Below are 23006 nucleotides of genomic sequence, written 5' to 3' on the forward strand. Positions count from 1 at the left end.
CTTGCTCTTTCTGCAGCGTGCAATCAAAGGGTAAGATGTTACAAGTCTGGCATTGGCCAAACGATCTCACACATTTTTATTGCCATGGTTTTCCATTTACCTGGATATCCATCCTGATTAATGTCCCCAACATTTTCTACTGCAAGTCCAAACATGGAGTCAGTGGTTCCATTCAAGCGAAGAGGCTTCACCCCTGCCCATTTGCCCTGGCGGTTCATGTAGATGTACACGGCACCCCCGATGTCCCCACTTCTGTCAAAGTACTGCGGGGCCCCAACAACGATGTCCTGCCAGCTTAGGATGAAAAGGGAAAAGAAAAGGCAATGCATTTGTAGGAGAACTCTGAAGAATAACTGCCAAGACTGTGAGCTCAAGATCAGCTGCCTAGAGAGTGGCTGAACAAAGACTAAAATGTGCATTAAACTGCTTGGGCATCAACAGCCCCGCTGACACTGCAAGCTGGTTTATTCCCTTGATGGCATACAAGGACCTTCTATGGTCTTCTTGGGGTATGAGACTGGTTTCTTGTTTCTCAGTTTACAGTAATTGTTTAAATAAAACTCTTCATTAGAAAGGTGGACTCTATCCTGATTGATTATCAAGATGCTCACCATTTCCTCCAGGAAAACATGGAAGGTGGGCTTTGTCATTCCTTATATTTCTAATGTGAAAAACCAAAGCAGAAATAAACAAGATCACTATACCAGCAGCAGGAGTTAATCAGAGCCATACCCATCACTGTTGAGGTCCACAACAGCAACATCATAGCCAAAAGAGGAGGCCAGCCCTTCTCCTTCAAACATGTGCTCCAAGGAAAGTGCTCTCTGATTTTTTTCTTTCTTTAGTAAAACTACTGCTCCGCTGTGGTTCGCCCTTGGGGCTCCAGACACAAAAGTCATCTCATCTTGGGAGACAATTCCTTTACCAGAGTCCAAAGAGAAACCTTTAACAGAGACAGAAATAAAGTATAAATTAACTAAGTAACAACTTGCATCTTAATATGAAAAAATAAACGTTTCCCCAGCTATATTAAAGTGGTATATGGAATATAAGTTTTGTCTAAAACACAGTGGGCTATGGTTGGGAATTCTCCATTTCTGTTTGCACTGGTAGATGTGTATTTGCAAGTCAACACTTTTTTACATTCTTACAAACACTCCTCCATACATTACAGTTAGTGTTTCCCCACAAAACACAGTACTTCATTGCTCACTTGGACCTGCTTTTCACAGATCCCAAACACAGGATATATACAGCTTAGACACAATTACAGCTTTACCACTTCAATATAGCTTGAGTACTTCACCTCTGGCAAAATTATCAGAAAACCTCCTAAGTAAAGTCAGTATTGTTCTATTACAAGCATGCAAATTGTTCTGTACAAGCATTCTCATATGAATGATGTATGCAGTATTTGAGAATCAGCTTACACAGTAATGGTGAAATGGGCAATTTTAGTTAATGCAGCCCTAAAAATGACATGTCCAAATTAATTTAGTCTTACAATCCATTTTAAAATATGAAAAACCAAGTTAAAAGACTATACTGCATATACCCATATAGCCAGTGAAGGCCAAAGTAGAAAAATGCCCACTTTGCAAGGAAGGAAGATACCAGCCAGATGGGAGTCTCCCTCTGCAACACTTCATCACTACTGTGGAAATTCTCAATTACAGCAATTCACAATGAGACAGTTTCAGAAAAAACTGAGGGAGTCCTAGCTGCGGGAAAGATGAGAAGGTTCAGAGAAATGCATGACAAATCAGCATTTCTCTCAAGCCTTGTTACTCTGCTGACTCCCCTTTATCTGAATCCCTGTTTTTTTCATGCTTTACTTATATTTTATATGAGAGGGAATAGAGGTGAGAGGATCATGACAAAGGTCTGGAGATTATGTCTGACCAGATGCTGCCACTTCAAGTGGTCACAAACCTAAGTAGCTATTCATCATTACATCCACTGACTTGTCCACCTGTATGCTGGGAGGCAATGTTTTGTACACAAACTGATCTGGATGAGTATCAGATACAGCTGTCAAAAATAGAAGACCTATAAATATGAGTGAAAGATTGAAGAGAAAAAAATAGTAGTTAAGCAAAGCACCTATAACCACATTTGCTTAAGGCCTAAACAGACAGAACAGTAATGCCTGGGATGAGCTGGTTTGCCTGGAAGTGGTTCTGATTATTACAAATCAAGGCAGCATCCACATTTAGGAGATAAATGCATTGGTTACGCAACTGGAAAAAGATTCTATGACTGTTCACAGCAAAAGGCATCGGCCTCCACAGCGCTCCTCAATTCTTATTCCACCAGAAGACGCTATCAGCTTGTCTAATCTAAGCTCTTAGGATGATTTTTCTAGTTAGCTTTACACCCGGTAATTACAGCTGATATTTAACAGAAGTTTATGTTCTCTTTCTCCTAACATAAATGTAGCTCTAAGTTTGCTCTCTTCTTGACTTGCTTTTTTATTTTTTACATTAGCAATGCCCTTCCCATCTATTCAGCTTTCCATCACTCACACAGAAATTCCAGTCTCAGGTTACCAAAACTCTGTTTGTTGCACATGCCAAAAGCAGTGGATCAACACACCACAGAAATCTGCACTGGAACAGAAGGATTCTTTACACATAATGCCTTTCCAAAAATGCAGCATAGCCTTTTCAGTGTATCTCCCTGGTGTACAGAAAGGTCACTGGCCTAAGGACATATTCTTGCTTTCTTGACTGCACAAAGAGCAAGAGATGCACCTCCTGCAACACACACATCAGTAAAATATAAACAGTACTTATATTATGGCATTTTAAAGGTCTATTAAAAGCCACTGGAGTTTTAAAAGCATAAAGAATAGAAGAATTGCACTTACCTACCAGGAGAGAAAATCTACAGCCTTAACAGTTACATCCAGAAACTCTAATTTTGATAAACTTTCTGATACTACATAGCAGAGACTGTGCAACTAAGGACTACAGACCCATTCGTTGTACTGACCCATCACAGTGATTATAATCACTCCTGGAGATTCCATAGGCCCTTGGCACAGCTCTTGAATCTCACATTACAACAGCAGCTCTTCTAGGTGCCTCAGCAGTCTCATCTTACACTTAAAACTGGCCCATAAATGTGGAGGGAGGCTGTGAATTATCCCAAAGAGTTAACATGTTACAGGGTCCACAATGGAACATCTGCTCCCACTTCAGATCATCGCACCAGGCTGGCATCACAAATGTTTAAGAGACCTAAAGAGATTTACCACATGTACTTAATCCTACCTAAGTAACTGTTAGCTGGAACAGGAACTAGATTCTTATCCTGGCGGCTCTCATCGCCAACTTCGTAAGGCCCATCATCAAAGATACCCAGATCATAAAATGTCTGATTCTTTTGCTCTGCACGAACCACCCCTGAAAAAATGAAATGATAAAATAAAAGCAAACAAATGATAAGTGAGAAAAATAACAAATAAATGTTCCCAACTTATATTAATTATGATGAATGACACAGTGGCTGCTGTTAAAATGGGACAAACACAGAACAGTGCACTGGGTTAGTGTTTTGTCTCTGTGTGCCAGAAGCTCACGCTGTTTTACAAAGAAGTCATACAATGATCTGGAAAACATGGGATACTAAGGAAATTCCCAAAAACCCCCATTGAACTGGTTTGGTCATAAACCACCCTCATCCTGTATTTCTTAGCCTTATAAAGCTTCTCTTAAAAAGGAGGTAAGTACACGGGAATTTTTTAAAAATTACATTTCATTTTGACAAACACCAGCATTATACTTAGTATTTAAGAAGAACAAAGCTATTGTTCAATAAAAAGTGTGCTTCCCTTTTATCAATTGGCATAATTAAGGTTTTGGCAAGCACAAACATGTTTTTCCATTACACAGAAGAGTACTCTTAGGACTGTACTAGCACTTCTCAGCAATTAAAGTAAAATGGTGTCTGCACTCAGTATGCTGTTTCAGGTCAGTCAGATTTTGTTGACAGATACATGGAATATTACATTTTCACTAAAGTACACCTTGTGCCAGAGCTTAACACACTGATTTTGCACGGTTCTTACACCAGGCACAGGTGTACGAGGTGGAAAAATGCAGTGCTTGGAGGATCAGATGTTCTCAAGAGGAAAGTATTTACAGCTGTTGGTGTAATGAAGTGTGATGGGAAAAATCACTTCTAGAGACTGAACTGGGCATATAAATGCTTCTGAATATAAACTAACAAAGAACATCCAGGCTTTTTTCCCCTTACGTTTTGGACGATCTCCTAGATGACACAGAGTACTTGGCTCTTAGATTATCCATGAAATTTTACATGGACATTCATGGATTTAGATATGAATATATGTAGTATTGCTGTTACCTTCCTGCAACCCTTCAATATTTATTTTGGAATGTACTGGTTTCCACAAACTTCACAAAGAATAAAGGAGAGAATATTGCAGAATAAACAAAGAGTTCAGCAGCTACCTAACATTTGCTCAAATGCAGAAAAAGAGCTGGTCAAGTAACTCATACAAATTTAGTAGTTTGTTCCTGTATGGAAGTGTCCAAGTAAGCCCTCAATCCCACTGTAAGATTAAGACTAATAAAGGGAAAATCTGCTGTACATATGTGCAAAGTTCCATTATTCATAAATATACACAAAGATATTTAAAGAAATTTCAGTAAATGTTGATACAGAAGCATAGCATTTTGTAAAAACAGGGTAAAATCATTACATCCCTATTATCTCCTCTCCCCTTAAAAAACAATTAAAACTCTGGATTCAACCCTTGAGAGCAATCTCAGAGGAAATGGGAAGGGTAGGCAGGAAGGAAGCCAAGTCATACCTTTCCAGTTGTAAGTGCCTGGGGCACCAAACACAATATAATGATAGTCTCTAGTAAAAGTAGCAGCAACACCTTGCTGACAGGAACCAAACTTCTCATGGCCTCTTAAACGACCATCACAAAAACTCCACACTCCATTATCCATATCATCCTTAATAGTGAGGTCCTGGCTCAGCACATAGCACCTTCCAATGATATCCCGGGTTTCCTGCACTGTGTTTACATACTGCCTTTTCTCATAGCGATGTGCGCACGTCTGCAAGACAGAAGAAACAAAGTGTGATGTGTCTGTGTGTCCTACACGGGTCAGCACCATGGAGCAGTGCAGCCCCTCCTGCTAGCAAGGCACCCTGCAGACACACCCAACTGCAGAATGCCATGTTTCCTACAGGCAACACGTGGGAAGGGTTGGGCACCTACAGATACAAGGCAAAGCAGTCTGCTTCATGGTCAAGGAAGGCCACAGGGTTAAATCCCTAAAGCCCTTCCTGATACTAAATCCCTCTCTTTCAGGAAGTAAGGAGAAAACCACCCTCTCTCTCAAAGAAAGAAGTGGCTGTTTCCCAACAGCTCTCAAAGGACTGACACACCCGTGCAGGACACAAGAAGCTGGTTCAACTACCATCTACCCAAGACTATTCAGAACTTGCCCCTTACAGAAAAGTGCCACTAAGCAGAGGCTGAAAGCTTCTCCAGTGGAGGGGAGGGAAGTTGCTCCTACTTCCCCTGTTGGATGTTCCACTTAGAGGGTAAATGTCACTGGGGCAGACAGGGACAAGCCAAGTTTGTTTGTCTCAGCTGACAAACCTTTTCTATGGTTCCTATCAAGGCCTACATGTTATGCAAACACCCAGCTGCTCCACATTAGAGCACTGCAATACTGTCCTGCTGCAGTGACCTCCAGGCTGCTCACACCTCATCTGAGAAGTGCATTCCCCACTTACCACAAAAAGACAAGATAGCATTAGTTGATGACCAATTATTCAGTGAACAGGACTGTTTCCCTGTGTTCCTTCCCACTCTGGGTTCTGAGGCAGACCAAAGCCAGTTATTACTGCCTCTAAATGCTTAAATAACCAGATTCACATCCTGAAGACACCTGCCCCCAGGTTTGGAAGCAGTGACATTAACCTCCAATTAGATGAGGAAGCTTCACTGCACACCTGTTTTATGATGCATCCGGTATCCTGCAGCACTACTAGAGGTTTTTATTTAACTGAGAATGTTACTTTTTAAACTGTCTCTCATAACTCCCAAAAATGTTTTCTGTTTAATATAAAATAAAAAGTATAAATGTATTGTATAAAATAAAGAATAGCACGTAGTCTTACTGCAGTGCAATGACCACATTAATTCACAGGATCCACTCAGTGGAAGTCCCTGATAAAAGCTAAAGTGACGCTCATCCTCTGGAAAACAGGCTGGTGATAACCTGCTACTTCTACAGCCTTATACACCAGTCTTCCCTATTTCTGCAGCTAGTAGTGGTTAAAAGAAAAAATGTGTATGTGACCAAAAAAGAGTGTACCCCTTGAAAACAAACTGTCCATCCTAGATGGTTAAAAAGGTTATAAAGACAAGCTAACTCACAGAACAATAATTTAAAGCTCTTACAACCTCAAATGCCTTATTTTGCTAAGGAGACATTTAAGTCCTTACCTACAAGAAATCAAAGGAGTAAACTTAGGCAAGTTCCCTTTCAGCAAGCTGCACAGAAACACAGACCATACAGAACATGGACTGGAGACCCCAGACACTTTTGCAAGTTAGTCCTTTAGCACTTACCACCACATTTCCTCCTGGGCCCCTGACTCTGGACAGTTACACCCATCCATTGGTCTTCTTTACTCTCCATCTTTGGGTCAGCTGCAAAGTATCATAAAACAGCTTGAAATATTAACAGTTCACTACATTTTCTTTTTTCTGGTTTGTTTTGGTTTTTTGTTTGTTTTTTCTTGAAGCCCATGTCAGGGGAGACTCTTCATACAGAACTTCATACAGACAGTCTGCAGGTGGCGGTGTCCGTACATGTTATCACTAACAGCTTCCATTTTATTAAACTTCTAGCCTATTACTTCATGTTACATCAATTTAAAAAACAGTAAGAATCTACCAAGATTTAAGCATCTCATAGGAACTTAGCAATTAAGCTACAACTTACTGTGATGCAAAAAGTAGTTATGTATAATCTCTAGAAGAAACTGTCTGATACACTGCCTCAGGAAAGGACATCAAACAAGAACAATCGGTCAACTGTTTCAATTCAAAACAAAAGCACTGAAAAACTTACTCTCCTCATCAAATTTGACACGCAGGCAATTTGTATTTGGAGATGCAATGTCACAGCTGTACAGCCCTCCTGTTCTGTTGGCTTGTTGGGCTGGAAAGGCCTTTTCCCGAGGAGCTCCAACCAGCAATCTGCAGGGAAAACAAAGTAATTTAAAGGAATATGTAGAAGGAATATTAGAAAAGAGAAAGGCAACAGAATCAGGAAGTGTTTTCACCATGTTACTAGAGGTTTGACATGTCAACATTTGAAGGTGGATGAAAAACTACACCACAGCACTGCTCTTTTAAAAAGAGGAAAAGTGGGAGAGGGGGAGGAGAGAAGCTGTATAGCAGTAATGCAGATTACAATTATTAGACCTGCAAGCCAGTACCTGTATTGTTATTCCTGTTATTGTTGCAATATTCACTGAGAGTGGTTGATAAAAAGTAGCTGTCTGGCAGTTTTGGGGAAATCACCTTTTTATCAGGGCATCAAATGGGGTATTTTTTGCCTTACTAGAAGAATGTACCATTTACACTTGAAAAATCAAAATTCTATTATAAAAGCCAGGTTACTTAATTTAAAAATAAAAAGTGTGCACAGAACTCCAGAAGTATGACATGAACCAGGCATCAGTGTGAATTTCAGCATGACTGCAGTAATACAAATCAGCTCATATACTGAGCTGTACTACGTGCTCAGCAGAGTCCTTCCAGATAGAGGACACATTCCAGTCATTACTCTGTGGCTACTTACTCTGCTGTGATTTAATAAAAGAATTTTAATCAAGTTTGAGCTCATTATGCCAAAACCAGGTTAGCTCTTTCTGCAGCTATGCATGCTCCATTTTAGCTTTCTCATTGGCAAGCAAAACCTCTTTCTGCAGGTCAGAGGTAGGGGTAGAGTGAGGGGATGCTCTTCCAGCTATCACCATCTCCTTATGGTGGCAGATGAAACACAGACACTTAAAACCTAGGAACTTTTCCTCTGCAAATGAAGAGTAACAAAAACAAAGTCTTAATTTCTCTTTACCCATGCTCACAGTATGATTCATTTTACTTACTGGGACTTCTCCCTGAAGGTCTGTGGACATGGTCTACTGTAACTACTTTCAATTAGGTTTGAATGTCCAAAATCATCTTCCAGAATGCATATTCAGATAACAAAATAACGCCCAAATGTGAAGAATGCAGAGTGGGAGATGAAAACCCAAGACACTCCAACACACAGACAATTTTATTGATTTTACCATCCCCATGGTAGGTTTGCCTTGTTACTCTACAGAAAACAGAAGCTCAGCCATACAGTATACTGAATATAAACATCTCTGAGCATCAGTTCCTGTCAGAGACTTAGCTCTTTATTATTTGAGTTATGATGACTTAGTATCTAATATTTACCATGAGTCCAATGTCAGAGAAAAGCAGACAATTGCTATTCCTCATGTAAATTACAGAAACAGATGATTCTAATTGTTAACTTGAATCCTGACTTTCCCCACACATCTTGTTCAATACATACTATAACCTAACTGGGTTTTTCCTGGGCCAATCAGACTGCACAGGTGTTAATCTACAGAAATGTAACATAATAAGCCATTAATATAATTTCATTCAAAATAAGCATCTATCAAGTGACAGTGTTGGGGGAAAAAAATCTGAATTCTCTCAAACCCTGGCATAAAACTACAATGTTTTTAGCTCTAGTTATAATTAAAGCATGTGTTTTCCAATTTCAAACTGAAATTCTGATTTTTAACCAAATGAATCAGTCCAGTTGCTCTATCGATTAGAATTATTTTAATTATTGATTTCTCTTAATTACTTCTTGAAGGTACGTGATAATAACTGAAGTCCCACTGCCAATTATGAGCATCAGCTGACTTAGAGGAACAGATTCGCTCCCTTACAGCCATATAAGATTGATAGCCAAGTGTAAGATAATCCCCTAAGATTAGAGCTCCAGGACTGGTGTACAATGTTGTACCTAAGTGCCCTTACTGAGAGGCAGGCTCAGGGGGTGCTGCCTGCCCTGCAGACACCAGTGACCCCGGCTGTACCTGTGTGTGTGAGAGCAGCTGTAACACACCAGGGACTGCCGGCCCCTGCTCTCCAGACAGGGAGCAGCGGAGCAGCACATCCCTCCACGGAACCCTAGGGCACAGCTACACCCGCCATACCTCACTGTGCTGTTACATTACACCCGAACACAACAGATGAGGCAAGAAAAGCTCCGTTTCACCACTTATGCCAAGTACTACTCAAGTCTCAGAAAAGGTATCAAGACATCTTACTGACTTTATCTGCATCTGGAGCAGACCTTCAGGTAAGTGTGTGTAGAAAACATGCTTCATAAGCCCACATATCTCCAAGAAGCAGAAGAAGGTGAGAACTCACTGCCCACACTCAGGTAGGCACCGTGTAACTCCAGGTCCGACTCCAGATACACAAACAGTCTATGAACTGTAGGTCTGGCTGCATTTCGAAGAACCAGTCAGATTCTGGAACAGCATCATTTATTGAATGTAACATACAACGTTCCTCTGGACTGAGGGTGAGAGTGCATTAACTGCAGAGGAGCTACATCCAGCACTAACAGTGCCATTGCAATCACAAGCTTAATATCCCAGGTCAACACCCAGCACAGCTGAGGACACAAGGCTTACCAAACAGTGTCCCTACTGGGGGGGCCGAGGAGGACAAACCTGTCCGTCTGTCCCTGCAATTTCGCTCAAATTCTCCTGCCCCATTGGATGCAGAAGCAGGGTACTTTTATATCTTGTTCACTGATACCATGCCAAGTGCTGTGGGTGGGACTGCAGCCAAATTTTCTGTTCTTTGTGGGCATATTTGCAGAATATGTCTTGGTAGGAAGTGTACTTGGTTAGCACAAAACATTTCTGGGTATCAGGCAGAAGGAGACCACGTGGCCTACGCCTCGCCTGACATTCCCACCCCCAATGCCACAGCAACACAAACCACAAGCCCTCCAGCTGATTTCCACACCTGCACCTAGAGGCACCATGGCATATTGAGCTTTGCGTTTTCTTCACTACTTTATGCTTTTAACAACCAGCATTCAGCAAGAACAGTTAGGTGAACACTGAGAAGAAAGGGTGTAACTTTATTTAATCCGATATGGCCCAAAAGAGTCATTAAAGTCCAAAGTAAAATACACGAGCTTTCCATTTCAACACATACTACAGAATATTAAGCAGTAGGGTGCAGATTTTAAAACCCTCCCTGCTTTAATTGGTAATTCTTGAAATGTTTAGTAGGTAGCCCTGGCTCCTTCTCAGCTAATGAAAACAACAGTAAGAACTGGGAGTGGTTTCTGCTCACAGCTATTTGAACTCCCTCCAATACTGCTCATGAAACTATCTTGGTTGCTTCCAAAAGGAAAGTCAAAGTTAAGATGTGAAAACCATCTCAAAAGAAATCCAGAAATCATCCAACCTCCTGGAAGTATTCCCTCACTCCACAGCAAAATTCCTTTCTTCACTTACAGCCTGGAACTGTCCAAGAGTAACATATGATTTTCGCAACATACTTCAGAGAAGAAAAATTATTACCAATTCATTACAGTTCTATTTTGGAAAAAACTCTCAAAAGAAATCAAGTAAAAGGAAGGTGAAGATCTTCAATGTTTTTTGAGAGTAAATATCCTGTTCATCAAAGTAAGGGGCTCCCACTGTGTAAATTATATTTTGATTTAAACAAATACAAAAAATACCACAGTCTGCACCGAACTCAGATACTCTGCTATCTCCCAAAGTTTTCTTCATTCCTTAAATTCTTTCCTTTTCCATGGTGTCCTTCTACCCAAACAAGGCACCACATCTTTGCCAGCCTTTCTTTAAAAGTAAAAGCAAACACACTCGTAGTGCCTGCTCTGAGCCTTAACAGACTGGAGTAGAAATCATGAAAGTGTTTCCTGGGTAAGAAACCATTAACCACTTCCACATAGAGGTGAAATTAAGTAGTCGCTGGTCTAAGTAATTTCCAATTTTGCAGGCTCCACTGAGCACAAGTTTCAAATGGAATATTGCTGTTCTCGGGCAACAATGCTGCCACTGCAGACTTTGCACTTCATTATGTTTTCAGAAAGACCCCACAAGGGGGGCAAATTTGGAAAGTGACAAAGCTAAATGCCATGAAATGGCTCACCCTTGACTGGACAGTTAAAGACTTCTACATCCTTTCTCTCTCCCACTTCCAGTGCCCTCTTGGGAAAGAGTTTCACTAGATTAAGCAAAATGAAGAAAATAGAGCCACTAGCTCTAACTCAATTTAAATTTTACTACAAAATCACCAGTCACAAGTCATCTATCAAATGTTTAAAACCTCCAGGCAGAGGTTGCCCTGATCACAATCTGGGCATCTACAGCCCTCAACCTGAGCTGTATTTTCACTCCTCTGCAATGATGTGGTCTCACCTGTTCTTAAAATTAACAAACACAGAAGATGGATGCATTTAACCCCCAAAATATTTCAACCTAACAGAAGTTGGTCAGTGGGACAGCCACTGTGAATATTGGTGGCCCCACCCCTGCGTCATGCTTGGATTTGCCATTCCACAACAGAAACAAGTCACAGGACAAGAGCACACAGACTAATAAGCACAGAGAGACTCTCCCTTCACACACTGGGCTGCTAACGGGAACTGGAGCTAAACCATGGGCTCCTCCAAAAAAAACCCTCCCCAGCAAAATACAACCAGTAACTGTGTCAGCAGGGAGCTTACCTGTGATGCTTTTCACAGAGACACCCATCATGGTCAGTGTGTTATTAACAGCTATTTTAACTGACTGAATATTCTCCTGATCTGCTACTCCACAGCTACACTTTGGAACTAACAGAGCAAAGCTGTGGCCAAGTATATCATTAATGTACTCTGTTGCCTGGAGGCTTGGCACTTGAAGGATCCCAACTTTCATTTTATTTCTTCAGCCTTTTTTAGGAAACAGATTATGACAGAAGCTAGAAAAAGAAGCCAAAAGCCGCACAAGGACTAGGGCAAGCTAATACAAAGCAAAACTGGAACTACAAAGATACCTGTTGTTCTGGTAAGGCCACTTATTATTGACTTTCTGAAAGTCACATGGAAAAATAAACACTTTCCCATCACAGTGCAGAGCCCAGCCTATCTGGATTTGAAACAGGTTTTGCAGATCTCATTTCCATTGGGACAAAGCATTTTTCTTAGAAGAAATGGCACAGTCTGCCCCAAGTTTGTGTTTCAAAATCCAGTTTTCCATTTAGACACCACTCTCTCTCTATAATTAACAGATACCTCATAGATTTCATACTGTCAAATAACAAGTGCAACCTGTATACTATCTACAGGTTTAATTTCTCCCTTACAATCTATACATTTTTCAGATTTAAAAGGAAGAACACCCGTGACAGGAACAGACCTGACTACAAATTGGTACTGTAAAATATGTATCAGACAGTTTTATAATTAATTTATGATAAACCTACAGGAGAAATAATGTTAAAGGGATTTTCACTCAGGTTTTCTAACATGGCAGTGCCTGGTACTGCATGAAATCTTCTTCAAACAACATGTGGTTTAACTCGAAAGTGACAAGCGCACCATTTCAAGAAACTAACCTGGGAGCCAAAATCCTGGCACTCCTAGCTCAGCCCCTGCCCAGAGTCACCTTGTCTGCACTGGAAGGGCTGAACTACGGGAGTCCCAGCACAGCCAGCCGGGCACAACCCAGCCACTCTCCTCTGCAGATGCACCAAGCTGCAGCTCCCAACAGCAGCAGGACAGGCACGCAAGAACAGCTGCAGCAAAGCAGCCGGGGTGAGCCAGCAGCCCCCAGGCACCTACAAGCACAGAGAGGGAGCAGCGTCCGTCCCGCTGTCCCAGCACCGCAGCCCTGCTCTGCTGCCAAGAGCCCCCAGCCGGGCAGCGCCCTCCCGGCCGCTCCGCGCACAACGGGGCCTGCAGAGGCAGCTGCTCTATCGAGGCTGGGCTGCGATCAGTGCCTTGTGGACATGGCTCACTCTACAGGCCTCACCGAAAGCAGGAATTACTGTCTCCTGCACTTGGCCTGCTGGCCATTCATGCCATAGAAAACCCCAGAATTCATTTACACTTCTTCACGTTTGCAGGACTTGTCTTTGTATCCCCACGAAACGGCATCCACAAAAAAATTCATGAAAAATTTAAGAAGTATCACATCATATATTAGCTACATGTTTTAGAAAACAAATAAGAAAGCAATAAAAATATGGAAACAGTTGCTCAATTTTTTTTTCTTTTTTTCTTGGGGGGGAAGGGGGGGGACCTGAAAGCAGTGCACCCAGTCAGTATTTGAAGGCACTACTTGTTTGAGAACTAACAACCTTAACAGGCATATACTGTTCACTCAATGTGCCAAAAGCCATTTAAAAAAATTATAGTAGTTCTAATTCAGCACAAAACAAATATTTGGGTTGAAATGTCATTCCTCTATTTCCTTCACAGAATGAAGTACATCAGTTTCATTTATCACCATAATTAAACTATTAAAAGGCATGAAAGAAGTACAGCAAGAGAGATGGACATTTTACTGTAGAATCAATGGGCAATATAATACACTTCTGCAACTAATACAGCCCTGCAGAATTGAAAGAGCAACTGCTCCTCATGCTAACCCAAGCCATAGTTCCTTCACTCATACATCTATATATGAGATTCCCCCCTGCTCCTCCTTTTCCAGACTTACCACTATCTCCCTCTGAATTGTAGGGAGAATACCAGGACAGGCAGAAACCTCCTACACTAGATACACAAGCACATAAGTTCTGCCTGATTCGAGGTCTGAACAGAAGTTCATCACATTTACTTACAACACACCAAGCAGCACCCCGGGGGGAAGGGAGCTCACCCACACCAGACCAACACTGGCACCCTGAGCTGAGCTGTGCCCTGCCCAGCTGCCAACCTAAGCCTGTGGACCACAGAGCAGTACCCTGTGGGAGGGGGCTAGGGAACTCTCCATGTGCAGAAAAAGGGTGGACCTTCCTGACAGGTAATCCCTAATAAGAGCTTCAGAGAATGAGTACATGAACAGCCATCACACACACACTTCAACAGCCCGAAGGCACTTGCATGCTAGAGCACAGTTCTAAGTATTCCTTCAGCTTAAAGCTATCATAGCCCTGGGCTAAATGCCTACAATCGGATCCACAGTTCAAGTAACACTTTTCTTCAAGCCATGAGCTTAATGACAAAGGCAGATGTGTCACTGGGTACATGACGCATTATGCCCCCACGCCTTCAAATTAACCGAAAACACAGGCACTCAAGTCACTTGAAAGAACATCACTCCAATAAGGTATTTTCCTAGGAGAAACAGGTCATAGCCTGTGCAGCTGGGATGCTCAAAGAGCCCTTTTTTTATATTTCATGCAGATACTCAACCACTGATCAAACAGATCAGCAGAACTAAATGATGCATTCACAAGAAACTGCTCTTTATACATATCTGTGGAAGAAGAAACCATTACATATCTGTGGAAGAAGAAACCATTATATTTTACTATGAATAGGAATGTTCAAACTGAGAATTTCAACCAGCTTTAAACTTAAGAACAAGATTTTTGCAAAAAACTTATGTTCGCGACTATGCCAAAAAACCCACTGCAATCTTATACTCTATATATTGCTACTCCTCCACTTGCACACATACCTAATTTTACATGCATCCCCTCATACATACTTTTTTTTTTGCCACTCCCTACATTCTCACTTGAGCAGAATTTAGAATTAGGTTTTTTTCAGGTATTTTTAACACCCTATGTTCCTGTAAGCTGCAAGTTGTACAAATACTACTGCAGCTATTTCTAGGACTACATCTGATTTGACAACACAAGTTTTCTTCTACTATATGCAGGAACACATCTTGGCTGGGAAGAGAAACTTCCATCTTCAGCAATATTCAAGGACCACACCACACAACTATCAAACATTTCTCTAGCAGAAAAATAAATTGAGTGGATAAAAAGATTACAGGGACTTGCAAAATTACACCAAATTTGTAGTAGCAGCTACAAGAGTTGGCTGTAAAAGAAAAAAATGTACCAAATTTATTTTAGCATCTTTGGCCAAGAAAACATGGTTTTCACTTGAGGGTTTTTCACACTACACAAACATGGATAATTAAAATGGCTTTCACACACTCTGCTAGACATCACTAACATCTAAGAGCCAGCAGTCTAAACCATTATGCAGCTTCAGCTGCACTGATGACAAAGTGCAAAGCTAACAAATCTTTATCATTCCCTTAGCAGAGTATTGTGAAAGGAGCAGTAAGTAAAGGACACAAAAAATTCAACCTCCCATGATGATGGTGTCCTTGCTATCTGCAACAGCTGCTTGCCACTTTTGACCACTTCCAGGATAAACATGCATTTCCTTCAGACCTTTGACCCACGCATGTGTTGCTGAACAAACAACCCCAGGCAATGCAGGAGTGAGCTGTCTCCAGCATATTTGCAATTCTTTGTTTTTTTAAGATATATTTTATAGACCTACTTTTGAGGAAGGTGACAATGACAGATGAATCATGCAGAGATTAAGCACATACAGCTCCATTTCCAAAAGAATGTCATCTTCACTAAAAAGGAAGTAACATTCACTCTGAGACAATTCTGCTATTCCTATGGACACCAGCTATCAGCAAACTCAACAATGCTGATCATTCCTATCTGCTGCTCTCTATTTCTTAGATCACCTCCAAACACCTTGAAAATAGAAAACAAATGCAAGGAATACAGCTTAAAAGTAGCCTAGAAACTAGCTAGCTGGCAGTGAAATCCAGTGCAGGATCTCTCCGTGTTATCCTGGAGGGACTGGAGTACATTTTTATGCTGTAGATGACATCGTGACAGGGCCCATCCCATAAATCTCTCCTTCTTTTCTCCTTGATTCAGCAGATCTTCTCCCTTCCTAACACAGTCTAATCATCCTCACACACATTAGCTCAACTCCTTGAAGGAAATCTACATTAGGAAATTACATATTTTAGATGCAGTTCTGTAAGAGGAAACAAGAAAAACAGGCACTCCAGCAAAAGTGATCAATGCATGCTAGTAAATGCTCCAAAAAATCACAATGCAAGAAGCAGCACCTTTTGCCTTTCACTGTTATTTTGGTACAAAAATCTGTCTCAGGTACTTCACAGCAGAATACACATAGCCTGTTGTTTAAGCTAAACCAACATAACTGCACTTTTCCAAAGTAACTGCTATGGAATTCTCAAAATAATCTTAGAAAATGTGATACAATACATTAAACCCAAGGGAAGTGCATTTTAAAAGAATACAATACCTTAGATGCAAGAGCTGCAAAAGGAGCCTTATTAACCTATGGTATAGTTCATTTATTTTTAACATACAGAATGATTCCCTTAAAAATGGAAGCAAAACCTTTTTTTCCATGTTCATGTTTGTTTTCTAAGCTACATTTTTCTCCCATTACTTTCAAAGCAGTAATGTGGTTATGTATATTGCAATCAAAAATATTTAGTGCTAATAAAGGAATTATTCAATGTTTTCCAGACTATTCTGCATAGTTCTTTCATCAAATATTCGTGTGCTGTTACCTACCCTTGCTAAATACAATGATAAGGTGCTCATTTTCCAGCTAATGTTTCACAGTACAGACCACCATCTGCTCATTCAATAATATGGATTTTTACTTCCTTGCTCTTAAAGTGACATTTGCCCAATAGCCTTATCTCAGTCTAGTCCTTTCCACAGAATATGCCCTCAAAATGTGGCATTTTTACAGTTATGGCCAGAATGACTCATCTAGGCTGGTTCTGAAATATTTAAACAATGATTTTAAATGCAGTTCTTTCAAAATGAATGAGAATTTTCCAGAATGCATTCCTTATAAAACTTACAGTTGCTCTGGCACATGCAGGTGGAACTTAACAGAGGAAAAAGGAATGGCCTATGCTGACTGATGAACAGCTTACTGCTGTAACATGCCAGGAACCCAATATGCTAATTTCATTTATTTGGTGGAGAAATCATACAGCAACAAATTAGATCAGTAAACATTCTTCTTTGCTTGTTAGGCCTTATGAAAAAAACATTTATGAGAAGCCAACCTACCTGTCTGGCTTCTGCCACCGATAACCAAGAACATAACTCAAAATCAGTACTGGGAAAAAAAGCCAGCCTTCTGCAGTTTGCTCTTCCTGTAACAACTACACACCCTTTACGCAACATAAATTTGTCTCACTTCTTTCACCCATGATATTAGCACAATGGATCTTTCTTGAAAATCTGTCCCTTACCACAACAAGTAAACTCTTCAACTACTCCTCCTTCCACACCTCATTTGATTCTGACCTTTGCCACAGGGCATCTATCTTGAACACAAACTCCTCTACTATCACTAAGAAAGCAAATAAGCATACTAAGCAAGTTATCCAAGAATAGTTTGCATAGACAAGATCAGAGAGACACTCAAGAGAAGAAAATACAAGGAGCAGTGACACAGTAAAATCACAGCCTAATAAAAAAGGAAATTTATTGTAAATGCTTTCTTTTTTAAATTGACAGAAGCACTAACCGAGGACCATCACTATTAGAGCTTTTAAACCTGAAGGTATAAACATGCATTGTTTTTAATTCAGTTCACCCAAAGTCTGAATTACACTACACCACCTCTGCATGCAGAAATTGTCATCTTCCTCTGCGGAACAGCATCATCCAGCTCTTTGTTGCTGGAGCAAAGCACCTCTGAGCCCAAGCCCCAGAGAACACTAAAGTACTGGCTAAATGCCACAGAGGATGCACTGCAGCAGCGCAGCAATGCCAGCAGACCTGCTGACCTAAGGCAACTTTGTTATGTATTGATATAAAAGCTCACAGTAGAGACATGCAATGTCAGCAAAACCTGTGACAAGTAAAATTTTCAGTAAGACACTTTTAGGATTTTATGGCCAGTAATGGTCAGTGTAGTCTTGACATAAAGTGCCTATCCACAGCTTTCAATACAGCTTTTCAGCTGATGGGAGAATCTTGAATGTTAGTAACTACAATATCTTCCCTTTTAGCCTTACACAATAACAAGAAGCCTACCTGAATTCAGCTCCATACCTCTACTGAAAATATTATCAGAATTACTTGCAAGTAAGTCTTTGTGGGCCCCTTGCAAGGCAGGATAATTTGTGATTCTATCATTCTAAACCACAAATACAAACTGGCTAACGGGTGTTAGGTTCACACTTGGACGGACCTTAAGGGTCTTTTCCAGCCCAAGTAATTCTAGGATTCTATGATTCTATGAAAGTAATATACAAATTTAGATATTCTTGATGTTTGTGTTTTAATTCAAGATGCTTAAATCATTGTGAATTACAACCAAACTGGAATGGATTTGCTGGACATCTTACATGGAGTATGCATGCATACATACAGACCATATCTCTATATATCCTATAAAATTACATATATGTGACTACATGCACTACATATATAGTGAGTAGCTAGTAATTACATTTTTATTCTAATAGTAATAATTTATAACATACAGTAGCTAATAAATGTATAATCAGTGTAGTCCCCATCTAGAAATGCTGGATACACTCACATTTTCATCACAGGACCACTTACATTTTAACCATGTTTCTCTTATAGCTATGCCCCAGTCTCAGACTCCTCTAAGTTACAAACCTCCTTCCAGTCTGCAGATGAAATGTGCTGCTGTTGTGCCACCACTCCCCTGCGGAACCAGAACTCCCTTTCATCATATTGATAGATTAAAAACAGAACAAACTTACACAGGGCAATAAGCCCAGCTCCTTTAGAGCTCCATCAGCCTTTTCTGTTGCCTGATTCACTGTGCTTAACAATGAACCAGAACCAAACACAAAAATCCAGGGAGACTGCCTTGGTACTTCCAACAAAAATGTTCCCCAATGCACATAAAGTTTGTATTCAGCTGTCTTTCACACCCACACACCATTACTAAAGCTTTTCTCCTCTCTGACAAAGTTTCCAACTCTTCTAACCTGAAGATACTCAAAACCAAAATCTTGTCACTTAAATTTATACTCAGTACCATTTACAACTAATGTCAAAGCAACTGAACAGTCATCTGTTCATAATGCTGAAAGTTAAGTAATTCATTAGCAAACATGGCGCTTGTAGCTAAGACTAATAAATTAATTTGTCATTCAAAGCTAATATGAAATCCACAGTATTCTGTGACTAAGAAAAAAAGATGGTCAAAAGCAAATACCATGTTTAATCAAAGGCTATTTCAGCTGTACCTTTATTTGTCACACTTCCTAGACATTCTCCACCCTTATCTTTACAGAGGATTATTGTAATGATTAACACTGAACAATCCTGTGTGAGGAAGAGGGAACCATTTCACTTAACAAATGCTTAAGTGAGGTAAGAGAAAAATTACACATAATTTCATTTGTTTTACCAAGCCTTGCTCCAAGCCATTAGCTCTTGAATACACTCCATGTATTTTAACTTCTCTCATTTTCTTGTTTTTCCAAAGATGGACTGATCTTGCACATGTCTGTGACAACCTGTTTCTAATTTTGTAAAACTGGAGGGGTAGAAGGGTGCTCAAGCTGACAGGTTTCTTTGAAATAAGGGTTCCTGACAGATAAGATTCCCAGTATCACTTTTAATTTCACTTCAGAATGAATCGGGAGTTGTTGTATTTTTGGCAACTACTTAACAGTGTTCACACTCTAAATGTAACTGAGTTTTGAAATTAGCATCCATTCAGGAAGAAAGGGTAAAATAAATACTTCTATCTGACTAAGAGATAGCTGTACATAAATCCACTTTTGCAGCAGAAGTAAGACAGACCAAAATCCATCTCGGAATGCAGAGGTATTGCACCCCTGAGTCCTGCTGTTACAGGTAACAGGCAGCATGAAGGCATTAGACATAATCGTTTCTCAGCAGAAGACCTCAGTATGACCTCTGCTCCCAGAACTTTGTACCTTCCCCAAGTATCCGGACAGCAGATACCATTTGTTCCATCTATGAAGAATCAATCAATTTAGAAATTGCATGAGGTTTCCATGGAAAAGACCACACAAATCCTCTGGTATTAGCTCAACCTAGATCATTTTTAACTGATGTAAAAATGCAGCCTAACATGGAACACTTCACTTCAAGACTCCCCAACAAACCTCCTGCTTCAGAAGACAGAGCTCACACAAAATGAGCTAAACACAGCTCAGCCCATAAGAGTTCAGCATGTTTAATGTCTTGTTCTCTTAAAGCCACACACTACTACTCTTACAGACACAAAAATGATGTTCAAAGTGACTACAACATGCCCATTTGACATAAAAGGTTTCATTCCAAGCATACTACCCAGGGTAGCATTCCAATTCCTTATGCTAAAACTCGTGGAGTTGAAAAATGGCCAAGATACCTCATACTCAGAAGCGCATGTCACCATAAAACGCAGTTTGTCTAGTCTGGTTTTGTCTCTAATAGAGACCCTTGCTTCTCATGAAAGCCTGGATTCAGAAAGCCATGTCAAGGCAGATAGCATCTGGCTCTGCTCTTTCCCCACATTGGACTGCCTGAGGAAGCACTTACTAGACATACAATACAGAACTTTCATGCCAATAATCTCTGAGGCATTTCAGCCAAATAGTACATACCAGCTTGAATACTGTGACTGTCCTTGTGTTTCTGCTGTTTCTTTCTTCTCAGTAATTGGCTGTCTGCATATTCCTACACACTCATTCTGCCAGGACTGACAATACAACAGGAGACTAACAAGCTTCAGGCACTGCTTTCTGGGTAGTACTAAAATGAGACCTGTGCAAGCGTAATCCTGTCAAGAACTAAGACAAAGGCCTCTGGAAAGGAGCTCAGAGATTTGCATTTCATTCTTCAGGATGCTATGGGTCATTTTATCTGCTAGATGGAAGATGAAACACGGGTGTATGTGATTTATACTCCTCCACACACTGTAATTTTTATGAAATCACACAAGAATGCAAGTCTGAGCAAAATGAGCCCACAGGATTTTTCAATTTACCACCTAACTTTACAAAGAATATTATTTCTTTCCAGCTTCCTCCTCCCGTTAACTCTATATGGATAATGAGCGTATCTTGCCTTGAATTAAAACTAAATATTTGAGGAGGGGGCATTTATTTAACAACAATACTTTATGCTCACACTCCATCCAGCACTACTGGATAGGGTGGGGTCCAGCACTGCTCCGCTTTGGACACAAAGCAGCAAGGATGCTGAAGATGTACACAGGAACCTTATTTTGCCTTCGTAATTTCCCAAAAGAAGTTTCATGCATATACCACTAGCCCCGACTTATTTTTCCTAACTTCTTTGTATCACCTCTCATCTGCACTCCCGGGCAGGGTTCTGTCTTGAACAGCAGACCCTGAGTTACCGAGGGCGGGTATGCCCAGGGAGCCCAAACCCGAGATGCTGGGCAGGCTCCGGCGGCGCAGATCCGCGCTGCCCCGGGCTGCAGCCTGCCGGCGCAGGACAGCGCTGCGGCGGGAAGGGCTCCCAGCGGCGGCTGTCGCTCGCTTCTCCTTTCCAGCCCCGGCTCCCCGCAGGTCCCCGGGCCGCGGGACCGGCCCCTCGCCCGGCCGCACGTCGCCGCCGCTCGGCGCTGCCCCGGCTCCGCAGCGCCCCGCGGCAGGTGCTGCCCCATCCCTCCGAAGGCCCCCGGCGGCCCGGCCCCGCTCCCGCCGCCGGTCGGACACCCTGCGAGGGCTGCCGACCCCGGCCCGCCGCCAGGGGAAGTTTCCCGGCGGTGGAAGGTAGGAGGGTCCCGGCGGGCGGCCCGGGACGGGGCTGGGCGGGGCGCGGTGCACTTACAGCCGTTTCTCCTGCGGCTGCAGCTGCCGGTGCATGGCCAGGGAGAAGCCGAAGAGGCTGCCCGTCTCCCCGCTCCAGCTGATCACGTTGTCCGTGTCCAGGTTGAAGGCGCCGGCCAGCCCCGGCAGGAGGGGCAGGTAGAGAACGAGCAGGGCCGCCATCCGCTCTCGCCCGGCACTGGAACCTGCTGCCAGCGCCATCGCCGCTCCCCGCGCCGAACGCGCCCGTCGTGCCCCGCCGGCTCCGCGCCGGGCCCGCCCCGCCCCGCCCTCCGTGGGTGCCCGGCCCCCGGCACAGCACAACATGTCCCCGGGCTGGGCCCCTTCCCCTGGGAGGGGCAGCCGAGGGCTTGGCCCCGCCCGTGAGTCGCCCATCACCTCCCGGGGCCCCCAGGGGGCTCCCCGCCTGCTGCGCCCCCGCTTTTGTATGTCTTTGCCCTTCGCGACACAAAATGAAGCCGTAGCGAGGGGCGGGTCACGGCCGCAGGTGAGGACCGGGCCGTAGCCCGCGCGCACCGTTGGGGAAAAGGGCAGAGAGCTCCCATGGCGGGGGGCGGGATGTGTTTGAGACGTCAGACCGTGTCCCCCTGCGGGGCTGAGACCGGTCTGGCTGCTGCTCAGCGGCATCCTGTCCGTCCGGGTACCGACCACGGGCATAACATATTGCCCAAGTGTGCTAAGGTTGATACAGAACTATGGACAGCATGACCCCAGTATTTAGTGTGTATTCCCCAAACAACGTATGCAAGAGAAGAAGGAAAAAAAGGAGGAAAAAAATAAGTATCTCTCTTTTCCAGAATATTCACAGACCACATGAGAACAGAGACTGAAGACTACCTGAATCTCCTCCTCCAGCATTTCTTATCTCTGAACACATCTGAAAATTTCTTACTCCTACCTTTTAATTGTTCAAAAACAGTATGTGGGTTTGGATCCCAGGTCATTTTCTCTTATGCTTTCACCCATAACTCCAAAAGCTTATTTGCCAGCATACCTTATCAAGTTAACCCACTCTAGAAAAAGAAAGAGGTTTTGGTTTTTGA

At 42.1% G+C, this 23006-nt stretch overlaps 1 protein-coding gene across 1 annotated transcript in view; it reads right to left on the reverse strand.

Moving 5' to 3' along the window:
- The window catches only part of ITGA6 (integrin subunit alpha 6), a 38370-nt gene extending 16189 nt beyond the window's left edge, over positions 1–22181 (reverse strand). Inside the window, 9 exon segments of the mRNA XM_054515356.1 lie at positions 101–294; positions 733–943; positions 1933–2049; positions 3276–3407; positions 4841–5096; positions 6626–6646; positions 6648–6706; positions 7131–7258; positions 21965–22181. Coding sequence (XP_054371331.1) covers positions 101–294; positions 733–943; positions 1933–2049; positions 3276–3407; positions 4841–5096; positions 6626–6646; positions 6648–6706; positions 7131–7258; positions 21965–22164 — 1318 coding nt within the window. The 5' untranslated portion in view covers positions 22165–22181.
- Between the last annotated feature and the right edge of the window lie 825 nt (positions 22182–23006).

Source organism: Molothrus ater, chromosome 7 (assembly GCF_012460135.2).
Source record: "Molothrus ater isolate BHLD 08-10-18 breed brown headed cowbird chromosome 7, BPBGC_Mater_1.1, whole genome shotgun sequence".
NCBI classification, from domain to species: Eukaryota; Metazoa; Chordata; class Aves; order Passeriformes; family Icteridae; genus Molothrus; species Molothrus ater.